The following is a 12,233-nucleotide window of genomic DNA, read 5'->3' on the forward strand; positions in this document are numbered from 1 at the left end:
CCTCTTCCTCAAAGATCCTTAAAACTTCTGGGGAGGAGTGTGTTCTGGGTGTGGGACAATTGTCTATATTCTGTCAATTATATTTTAAATAAATGCTGGTTGGCCCATAGCCATGCAGGAAGTATAGGCGGGACAACCAGACAGGAAGTAGAGGCAGGTCAATGAGAACAGGAGAATTCTGAGAAGAGGGAAGCTCCCTCTGCTGTTCCTGTCTAGACACAGAAGAAGCAAGATGTGACTATGCCGCTGAAAAAGGCATGACCCATATGGACAACACAGATAAGAATAATGGGCTAATGTAAGTTAAAAGAGTTAATAAGAAGCCTGAGCTAATGGGCCAATCAGTTTATGATTAAGTAGTCCTCTGTATGATATCTTTGGAACTTAATAACTGCGGAAATGGGGCAGGACAGAAACCTCAGTCAACATATTATGATTTAGAGTTGATCAGGACACAATGCTTCATTCTGTGTACATTGAACCATTGGGTGTCTCTTATTAATTGCCATCTCCTGAAAGGAGAAGTCTCTCTGATCAAAAGGAAGTGATTTATGTTCTATGAATATCGTAGTAAGTCATTAGGAATCATTTTAACACTATGTCCATTAGTCTATTAGAGTAATAGATTTGACCACCAATTCTTAGACACATAACAGTGACAGATATGGGTCTTATGTAACATGGTGGGTCTTAGACCCAATCTGTGCTTATATCCAAAGAATATCAGCATAAGAAAAGGCACTTGTACATTTGTGTTTGTTTCCTGCTGTTTCTCAAAAGAGCTGAGATAATCAATCTAGAAGTCATCAACGGATTGATGGATGGTGGATAAGAATTGTGGGAAACACATGCAAGGATATGTTACTTTTCAAAATAAGAGAAAATTTAGTAATTGATGCATTAAGATTGAATAGGTTTATTTAATTCAAGGACAAAGAATTTTATTACAGACTCATTTAGTTTAGTAGAGAATGCTCAGAGCTAGAGTCAAATGTCTTCCACTGTTCTTTACCAAATTGAGAACACACGCCTTCAATTTTATGTATCTACCTGTATATCCTCAAATTAGATCTATGAAACATTCTTCCTCTTACAGTTTTGAGAGGACAGAATACATAATGAATAAAATGTTTCCTTTATGTTACAAAACCGTATATGTTTAAGTGTAGATAATCAAATCATTGCAAGAGTTAGGCTAGTCAGGAATTTAGGGTGAAATAGAAATTTATGAGAATCTGTGCCACAGACTTTGAAATTATTTGTTAATTTCTTCTCTACTCTACATTTAAATATCTTTGTTGGCAATAAAATAAAATAAAGATTTTGTTGAGGTCTTATTATTAAAAAACTTGCTCATAAATAAAATATCATGCCTAATTAACTATACCCAAAATCTATATGACTCAGTAAACTTCTATACAGTTAGAATAACCATTTGGAATGAATGTTATGGAGTTTTACTTTAAATTTTATACTTTCAGTAATAAATATATAAATTTGCTTGAAACTGTAGAATCATTGTAATCAGATGTTATGATAAAAAATTTATCAGATTATTGCATCAAATTATTCTCAGGAAAGCCACAATCAACAATCGGAATTTACACTTGAAAATCTGGCAGTGACTTTGTTTGACTTGTTTTCTGCTGGGACAGAGACAACAAGCACAACACTGAGATACGCTTTACTGCTCCTGCTGAAGCACCCTGATGTCACAGGTGAGGACACAGGTGGTGACCACAGTGTTCCTATAAGATGCTGGAAAGACTCTGCCAGTGCCCTGAGTGTTGTTTTCCTTAGAGAAGTCTCAGTCCTTCACCTTCTATGCCATTCACCGGCTGTAATAAAGAGCATGACTAAGAGAAACAGGCTGTAAGACAAACAATCAAATTCTAGTCAGTGTGTGAGATTTCTGGAGGGAAATCTGAAATAGGCATGACCAGCATGCATTTTCCTTCAGATACATGTCCTTTTATTCTTAAGTCATGTTTTAAGGTCAGCTAAAATCTAGTTTTGTTCTTTCATTCTTATGAATCAACCTTTGGGAAGGAGAAAAGAAAATTCACCTCACTGAAGCCTAGACTTTACTGAGTCTGGCTGGGATAATGTGCCTTCTGAGATTTCAAAATATTTAGATTCTCTAGTAAGTTTTTTGATCAATGTAAAAAATGTAGATTAAGAAATTTCATCAGTTCAGAAGTCCATTTCCTTAAACGTTTGTTGAACAATGATCTTTTCAACAGTATCAATAGTACACTTTTCTTTCACACTGTAGTTTAAAACAGAAGGGTGGTCCAGCACATACAAAACACACCCTCTCTTCTGTGCCCAATATAAGATAAAAGAACAATCATGAATCACATTTTTTTAGGGTAGGAAGAGGTAATAACAAGCAGCTAAGAATGCTTCACTAAATTACTAAAACATTATTATGAGGGATAAGAAAATATAGAACAGGAAAAATGATCTTGAAAAAGAAATGTTAGATGATCATGCATGAAGTAAGACACAAAAGCTGTGAATTTCTATCTATAGACATATAAAGATTCTGGTTCCAAAGCAATAGCAACTTAAGAAGACAACAATGTTGAATATAGGATGCTGGACTTGCTGAGGTTCCCTTCTTATTCCCATTCAGCATGTCACACCCCTCCATCTAAATAAAATTCTTTTTTTTATTGAGAAAAGGAAAAAAAAGTTTCCCCCTCCTGCCAGCCTCCCATTTCCCTCCCCCTCCTCCCACCCTTCTCCCCCACACCTAAATAAAATTTTTAAAAGAAACTAAGTGTTAGTAGCTCTTTACCTAATACATTGACGATTGACAAGGAATGAGCAATGCATAGGGATGAAAGCAGAGGCTGGCAGCATTTGAGTCTCAGAATTCTAGATCTTAGAGCCCCGTCTATGCCTTGTTCCATGAATGTGAGCAGTGGCGTCACTCATCCAGACAAAAAGAATAAATCAGGACTCCTTATTCACCAATGTAATAGAAAATATTTTCCATGTATTTACCACAAAGAATTGAATACCAATCCAAGACACAGACTCATGGTGTTTTCAGGACTGAACAGAAGCATGGAACCCTTCAGGGAAATACTTGAGTCACACATAAACTTTTCCCATTGAGACTAGACCAAAATTCTCAAAATCATCTGGCTTCTTTTGTGTTTATAAAATAAAAGACAGAAGAAACCTCCAGGTTAACCATTAGTTTTGTTCAATTTTCCATTTCTACATAAAATTTGAGAGATAATATTTTATCCTATTACCTGAAGTAAAGTAACAGGAAGTCATATGATCTAGGAATCTGAATAGCAGTTGTCAGAGGGTAAGAGTATCATAGAAGTTGTTGGGTACCACCCCTGAGAAGCTCCCAATTCAATATTTACCATATGGGTGCTGTAGGTGTGAACATAAAGAGGGAATGAAAGAGAAACAACTGTAGTGTAATGCTCTGTTAATTGAGAATATATTCCCAGCATTTCAAAGTATCTACTAAAATTTCCAATAAAATTATAACTAAAAAAGAAAATTACAAAAAAACCACCTAAAATCCCCCTAAAACAATAAAGGAAAATTACAAACAAAATATTATAAGACTTAAGAATGCTGCTAAAATTGAAAATAATCATATTTGTATGCTAATGAATAATATTTATGTAATTTTAATTAATCTAACAATGATTGGTATCACAAAGTATTATAACTCAATCTGCTGTTTTTTTCCCTTTTAGTGAAAATGGATTTTTTCACATAATATATCATGATTATGGTTTCTTCTCCCTCTACTCCTTCCTGAAAATCACCTTCTCTCACACCCAAATACTCTTCTTTTCTGCTTCTCATTAGAAAACAAGCAGCCTTCTAAAGAATAATATATAAAGTAATACAATGTAATAGATATGACACAACAAAAATAACACATTAGAATTAGGCAAAAGAAAGGGAAAGAACTCAAGAGAAGGAATAGGAAACAGAAGCCATTTCTTTTGCCCACAAAGAATCCCACAATAACAGTAAACTAGAAGCCATAATGTAAAGCAAAGGCGTTTGCATATCTGTACAGGCTCTATTCATGCTGACTTGGTCTCCATGAGTGCATATGTCCTTGATTATTTTAATTTTAGAGAACCTTTTATTCTTAATACCCTCCATCCCCTCTGGTTCTTGCGCTCTTTCTGCCTCCTATTCCACAGTGTACTCTGAGCACTGAGGAAAGTAATTTGATGGAGACATTCCATTTAGGAATAAGTATTCTGCGGTCTTTCACTCTGTGCATAATGCCTGGTTGAGGGTCTCTGAACTTGTTGCTCTCTGCTGCAAGATGAATATTCTTTAAAGATGACTGAGCAAAACGCTGATCAATAAGTATAGTAGAATGTCATCGGGAGTCATTTTATTGTTATAATTTTTGTTTTAAAACAGACGTGTTTGGTTTTACCCTAGGTCTCAGGGCTATCTAGTTTCCCATTATGGCCACCCAAGCAGTGTCAAGAATGAACTTGATATCATGGAGTGAGTCTTAAGTCAGATAAGTTCTTGGTTGGTTACTACCACAAGTTTTGTGCCACTATTGCCCTAGCATATCTTGGAGGCAAGACACTATTGTTGATAAAGAATGTGTGGCTGGGTTGGTGGTTACATTTCTCTTTTGACAGTAAGCAGAGCATATTCCTCTACCAAAGGTCCTGGAACGTATGGGTGAAGGCTCTTTGAGGACATTGACTTGACTTCTCCATGTTCACAGAGTTTTGTACAATGAGACCTTGCTATCAATTTTGTAGAGCAACCTATTGTCTTGACAATAGCCTGGATTGTTTGGAGATTTTTCTGGAAACTCCTTTGATCAAAACTCAATTAGATGTGACCTAATGCTGGTATTGGAAGCTTCAATTGGGGAAAAGTATTGTTTAGTTGGGCCTCTGCCTCACCATTATATTATTTGGTTATTACATTAGATGACATTTCCGCTGTATTAAGATTCCATACATTCAAATGAAGTTTAGATGTCTCTACATGTATTCCAACCTCCATGCCTCTCTCTCTTCTCCACTTAAGACCTTAATTCAAGCACCACATCCAGTAATCCATAAACATCTATTCTATCCCCCTTCCTAACAAGGTCTATCTGTCCTTCATCTTTTCTTATTTTATACCTAACTTCAGAGGTTCTACAGGTTGTAGCTTGGTTATCATTGTTTTAACAGCAATGTCCAAGTTTAATTGAATACATATAATTGTCTTTGTGTTGTGTGGGAAGTCTTTCTGTATGTATGGTACTTTTAATGGTTAATGAATAAAGAAGCTGTTTTGTCCCTGTGATAGGGTAGAATAGAGCTAGGCTGGGAAGTCTGAACTGAGTACTGGGAGGAAGAAGGTAGAGTCAGGGACATGCCATGTAGCCCCACCACAATGGACAGAAAATTGCTAGTAAGTCACAGCCATGTGGTAATACATAGATGAATAGAAATGGGTTAAATTTAATATGTTAGTGCTAACCAATAAGAAGCTAGAGCTAATAGGCCAAGCAGTGATTTAATAATACAGATTCTGTGTGATTATTTGGTGGTTGAGCAGCTGTGCAGTTATTTCAGGGAACAAATTAGCAGCCTCCTACAACAAATTGAAACTCCAATATGTGCTATTTAAATCCACATAAAAACTGAGAGGGCATGCAAAGGAATTCTAGACACTAAAATCAAAGTTTACCTGCATTTTTTTTCCCGGATTGGCTCTGCTTGCTGGCAGCATGCCACAGCTTCTTTAAGAGAGTCTTCCTGATTCAGTGGTTGTAAAAGAAAAATAAAAAGGCAGTTTTGAAATGGCAGCTTCCTGGGTCATGCTACCAGCAGAAACTCTCTTTCAGGAGGTCCTGCTATGGAGCATTTAAATGGGGTTTGTGAACAGAGTGATACAACTTGCTTAATGGTATCGCAGATCTACTGAAACCTGACCCTAAATCTGGAGTTGAAAAAATGGCTCTCAGAGGCAATGAATGGATCTCTGACCTGCTGGACTGGGCAGAGCCAAAAGGCCAAGCAGCATTAGTCCCAATAATGGTGCTTAACATTCTAAGAAGCACTCCTGGACAAAAATGGATTTCAGATACACAATAGGACATATTCAGATATAAAAGACCCCAAATAATTATATTGTTTTATTTGATATTTTAATTAATTATAGTATATTTGTTGTCATAGCTACTAAATAATAAATATATCCTGATCTATCATAGTATCTGTAGAGGATAATGAAATAAATCCATAACAGACCATTTCTGTATAAATATATGTATAAATACTTTTATCCATGAATGAAAATTGCACATTTACACTTATTTTGGAATACCCACATAGTGCTGTCTATGGCCTGACATTGTGCCAAAAATGTTACTTTTCTCCTGTTTTTCCTTTTGTCACTGTGACCATATAGCTAAAGTTCAGGAAGAGATTCACCGTGTGGTTGGCAGAAACCGCAGCCCCTGCATGCGGGACAGGAGCCACATGCCCTATACAGATGCCATGATTCATGAGGTCCAGAGATTCATCAACCTCGTCCCCACCAGTGTGCCCCATGCAGTGACCTGTGACGTTAAATTCAGGAACTACATCATCCCCAAGGTGAGCTTGTCTCTTCTCTGATGCACCTTTGTGCTCTTGATGCTCACAGGTTCACAGTGTCGTTACAGTCCTCTGAGTTATCTGGTGCTGCCGATGGCTTATACAGCTTCACGGTGAGAGGAGCAGCTCTACTGCAGGTGCAGATATAGCTGGTAATTACACGCCCACATTTGCTCTCTCTTCCAAATACTGTTCGGCAAAGTTTAGGTATTTCTGTTTGAAAGTCCATAGTTTGACAATTTTACAAAAGTCTTTTCTGAATTTGCATCATTATGAGACAAAAAATCTCCAAATTGGAAAGAATAGATATGCTGGATTCTTCAATCATCAATGAGGTTGTATCATTCAATCATTTATTTATGATGTTTATGTCTCTGCCCTGTTTCTTTTCATTGATGTAGTCTGTAAATATCTTTTCAGAGGTCTCCTAAAGGGTCAATATCTTTCTGTTATTATTTCTCTAGTGCTGACTCTGCTCTTTTTTCTATTAGCTTAATAAAATCAATTTATGTAATCATTGGTCTTAATTTTATCTAAACATATTAATTTTATTATTTCTAACAACATATCAGTAAACGTATGTGAAATTGAAGGTGTTATGTGGGGTAATACTTTTCTATATACTTTTCATATTCCTGTGTTCTTAGTTTGTCTTCAGTATGATGAATTGCAGGATAGTGATGAAGAGACCTCTTTGCAATGGCCATCAGTTAGCTCATTTATGATTAGGATGAACGATAGTGACTTTAATATCTCCCTATCAATTTTGAGGTCCTAGGATACACTGATAGTTGCGTAGATCAGATGAAAAATATTGATCTGATGTAGTTAATGGTGTATGAGATATTTTATTGTAAAGCCAATTAAAAATGGCGTGGTCCAGGAGCACAGATTTTCACTTTAAGATGAATATTATTCACAAAAGTTGGTACATTATTTTCGAAATTGTTCTTTATGCCTATTTTATGGTTCTATGTATTTCTAACTCTTGATCATCGACTGTATATGGTGTAAACACATATTTATAATGGATTCCTCCACTGCACATTGCTTATAGGTTCTAGTTTAAGAAAATTCTCTTCATAGTTTTTCTTCCTCAAATTTGTTAGAATTTGTATATTAAAACTAAACTTTCACCTTAAAAATGAGTTCAAATTGTTCCCTGACGCCATTATGACTTATTTAATTTTTGTGGCCACTTAGTGTTGTTTTGAAGACACCACAAACTACAGTTGAAAAATGGAGAGTTTTTTGTAATAATTTCATTCAGTAAGGATAACATTGCTCTCTCCTGGGATTCTTCTATTTTTTGGTGAGGTGGAGGTGTGGGGCACACGATATTAAGTTTGTAGTTACTAACATCATGTGTAGATGATAGAACTTATTTTTCCAGATGGCAGTAGGTTTTCTGTATGATAACAGTCTTAGTATATGGGTTAGTGTATCTGTTTGGCTAAGGGACAGTCTCAAGGTAAGAATGTTGAGGTCTGTGGTTAATTTACAGAACTTGGTTCTGTTTTTATACTTAGAGCCAACTAAATAAATATAACAAAGGTCAAGATAATAACAGCATATCTCCTCATATCTTCAGTTTGATGCGAGTGTTGCATCAGCTAAACTTATACTTTGTCATTCCTCTCTTGCAGGTTCATGATATGACAGGTTTCTTTGGAATCTAGTCTAGGAGAATATTCTATTCTTGTACTTTATGAAACCACTTGGTTGTTTCATAGCTGATTCTACATTCTGTAAAATAGGGTAAATGTTTTCTTAGGTTAAACTAGAGCCAGTGATCTCTTCAAAACAAATAGGATAAGAAGGAATTGATGATCTTTGCCATAATTGTTCTAGCAGATTTCAGCCTTTCTAGGTCAAGAAGATTGTGCTGCCCCTTCAGAAACTCTCATTGCAGCAGAGAAGCAGTCATGGGCAACATGTAATAAATGATTATAAATATACTATGTTCAATGCCTGTTGACACTAGAACTTAATTTTCACATAATTTAGACATATCAGAAATAGTATTTTTAGTTTTAAATTTTTAAACATATTTAGATGAATTGCTTTCTAATATATGTGGCAGCCTTGAAAAAGATTTGTAGACCACATTACTAGAAACTTTGAAATGATATGAGATTAGTTTGTGTACTAGTTAAAGAGAACTTGCCTGCACCAGTCCCCAGCAATTTCAATGTGACTTCAGAAGTTTTATTGATTTAGCTGTCACCAGATCATCTTACTTTCATCATACTTTGTTTTATTCTATTGTCTCCCTCTCCTCCCATTTCCATTTCTTCCTTGTTTTCTCCCTAAGAGTCCTCATCCTGTATTTCTGACACACACATATACATATGTGCATTTCTATGTTTATTTTTGTTCATTAATATAGATAGATTATATACAAGACTGAACACATCTTCTCTGGCACATAGCCCTACATTTTCTTTCTTATAATATAAATACAAAGATAGATAGATTCTATAAATGAGAAAAAAATAGTGGCCTTTGTCTTTCCATCTTCCTTATTTTACTTTATGAATGTTCCCCTATGCTGTTCAAAACACTCAATGAATTTTTCCACTTGGAACCTGATTCACATGAAGGGTATGTAGACATATGTGATGAACTAGAGCAGTCAGTGTTCAGAGAAGCATGAGTATAATGAAGGAAATGAAGAAGAGACTCAGATGTTTTAGTCCAAGTACTCATGTGAAATGTCATTGAAGTCACATCAGCTACACTACTGTGCCTGACCTCACACTCCTCCCTGCTCCTTAACTGCTCTGCCTGTTGAAATGTCCCTACTGTTCTTTGTACTTAATCGCAACTATGGAGCAGAAAGTAAACCTGGATATTATCCTGATTTGTCTTAGCTCTATGATTTCTTTTTAACTTTGTTTGTTTCTCTTTTTTGTTGTAGGGAACAACGATAATAACATCACTCTCATCAGTGCTGAATGACAGCAAGGAATTTCCCAACCCAGAGATATTTGACCCTGGCCACTTTCTAGATAAGGATGGAAACTTTAGGAAAAGTGACTACTTCATGCCATTTTCAACAGGTAATAGAAATTCATATCCATGGATCCAGGGACACAAGGATCTGTGGAGACTTACATAGTGGCTCCCTAATGGCCAGTGATCAGGAGTATGACTTTCAGTGTTTATGCATGTCATGATAAAGAGATTTTTTTCTCTGTCAGGTTATCAAAGTGAGGCTTTAATTATTCATCCACTGTTAAAAATTCAGAAAGTTAGAGTATATTGTATTCTTCCTTTAGCTACATCACAGAAATACCAAAGAAAGCAAAGTCCATTTACACTCTACTCACTCACTGTGAAAACGGAGACATCAATCAGGTCTTCTTTGCTGTATCACTCACCTCCATTCTAAACTATGTAATTACAAGTCTCCTAAAATACCGAAAATTAATGAAGTGCCCCAAGTGCACTTGGTGAACACATGAATGAATAATGCTTCTTAAATTTCACTTAAAGTATGACAATGAGAAAGACTCCCAGATCTCTGGGTTATTGGGAATATCAGTACATTTAACTCTCCAATCTTACATTTTAAAGCAAAAATGTTACAACATTCTAATAATTGATTTTCCAGTTCTCTCAAAATTCATGGGTAGGGGAGAATCATAAGAAGAAATTATTTACCATTAGTTGAAGTTTATGATCAGATCAGAGAGTTTTCATTCAGTTCAGCATAACAGAAACATCAAGACCATCATGAGATGATGGAGATATTATAGATATTGCAGGACATTCTACACAGATGAATGGTAATCCTGTTCCTTTTCATTTATGATGAGAGTAACGGATATTGTGTCCACATGTGTGGTGTGTATGCTACCTTTGGATATGCAGCTTCCATCCTTGGTTTTGTTATTTTTGATAACACAGAATTCTTCTTTCTCAGTCTTCTAGACAGTCAGAGTACAGATGTGAACAACCTCATCTAGTTAAAAAGTAATTTTGAACAATGTATTTCTTAATAGTATAGGTTAATTGAGAAACAAATATGTTCCACATTTTTCTATTTGCTGAATTAATTGTCCTTTTAGGTAGCCAAACATCTATCCATCCACCTAATAACTTATCCTTCATTCATAGTCTTAATTTCAAAAGCAGTGATTCTCAAATTTTACAAATAAGAATATAAAATTTTGATTGTTTTTTTTTTGCCGCCTAGGAAAACGGATTTGTGCAGGAGAGGGCCTGGCACGAATGGAGCTGTTCCTATTTCTCACCACCATTTTACAGAACTTTAAGCTGAAGTCTCTAGTCAAAACTAAGGATATTGATACAACCCCAGTGCTCAATGGACTTGCCTCTCTGCCACCCCAATACCAGCTCTGCTTCATTCCTGTCTAAAGAAGAACAGATTGCCTAGCCTAAGCTGTATTGTTTTCTATAATTCTCCTCTAGACCTTCATTCACTTCCTTCCTCATCAAAGACAAGACGTCCTTCCCTCCTCTCATATATTTCCATTCTGTCACTTCCCAGGAAACACCTGTTAACCGTTTGGCAACTTGTAGAATAACAGTAGAAATATATTGCTCTTTTCTATTCTCTGCAACTGTGTTATTATTCCTTTTGCTAATGTTTATCTGGTCTTCAATTAAAACAGAATTTCACTGCCAAGTACTGTGATGAGAGAATTCATGGTCCTTTTCTTCTGTATGTTTTTAGTAATAAATAAGTTTGATTTGTGCACCTGTTTTTACACTTGCTTACAATTTATGTAACAAGTGAAATAAAATAAAGTTTCCAACACATCACGTTGGTCCACACATCATGAATCATAGAGAATGTAAGAGTGAGTGCTAGAGAGATATTTTATTGACTGAGGTGCTTGCCACTCAACACTGAAGACTGAAATCCAATCTCTGGCATAGAATTAATGACAAGGCATGGTGGCATGTGCTTGTTGTACCAACACTGGTGAAACAGAACAGGAGATCCTGGGAGCATACTAGACATCCAACCCAGCCTAATTAATGAGCTTTGTTTCTCAGTGTTATATCTGAAAACAAGCTTGTCAAATCCCAAGAAACAACACCCAAGGTTCACTTCAGACTTCCACATATGTGTATGCACATGCACATACATTCTCTTTCACATAGGCACCTGATTATGCATACACATCCACACATCCACATACATACATGAAATACAGAATGTGAAAGGCAAGGTGGTATCAAGGCTTTTTGGCTGAGCATCACTTAGACTCACTAGAAGTATTTGTATTTGAAACAAATAACCAGTGTCCAGGAGTAGGCTCCAGGTAGAGGATAAGCCACAGGGAGGAATGCAATTGCAGGGTCAGGTCATGTCTTGCTTTGCTTTAATGTCAATAAGAGGTAAACTTTAAAATATGCTTTTGCCTTGATGTTTTTAGGTTAGAACTGAGCATGCATTTTGTTTACCTATTGCTAACCATAAGCTCCATGTGCATCCCTTCTCTTCCTAAAAGAATAATGATCCCAGGAGAAGTCACATTTCTATAACTTCGAGATGCCTTATTCCCTTCCCACTTCATTACAAGAAATCTAATGGAAGTGACATTACTGATTATCCCTTCCCTAACTTAGGGAAGTCAC

At 36.0% G+C, this 12,233-nt stretch overlaps 1 protein-coding gene across 1 annotated transcript in view; it reads left to right on the forward strand.

Moving 5' to 3' along the window:
• Positions 1-11,120, forward strand: part of LOC142850431 (cytochrome P450 2C27) — a 220,325-nt gene extending 209,205 nt beyond the window's left edge. The window contains exons 6-9 of the mRNA XM_075973976.1: positions 1,577-1,718; positions 6,433-6,620; positions 9,541-9,682; positions 10,822-11,120. Coding sequence (XP_075830091.1) covers positions 1,577-1,718; positions 6,433-6,620; positions 9,541-9,682; positions 10,822-11,003 — 654 coding nt within the window. The 3' untranslated portion in view covers positions 11,004-11,120. The remainder of the gene's footprint in view (positions 1-1,576; positions 1,719-6,432; positions 6,621-9,540; positions 9,683-10,821) is intronic.
• The last annotated feature ends 1,113 nt before the right edge of the window (positions 11,121-12,233 follow it).

This window comes from Microtus pennsylvanicus, chromosome 5, assembly GCF_037038515.1.
Source record: "Microtus pennsylvanicus isolate mMicPen1 chromosome 5, mMicPen1.hap1, whole genome shotgun sequence".
In the NCBI taxonomy this organism is placed as follows: Eukaryota; Metazoa; Chordata; class Mammalia; order Rodentia; family Cricetidae; genus Microtus; species Microtus pennsylvanicus.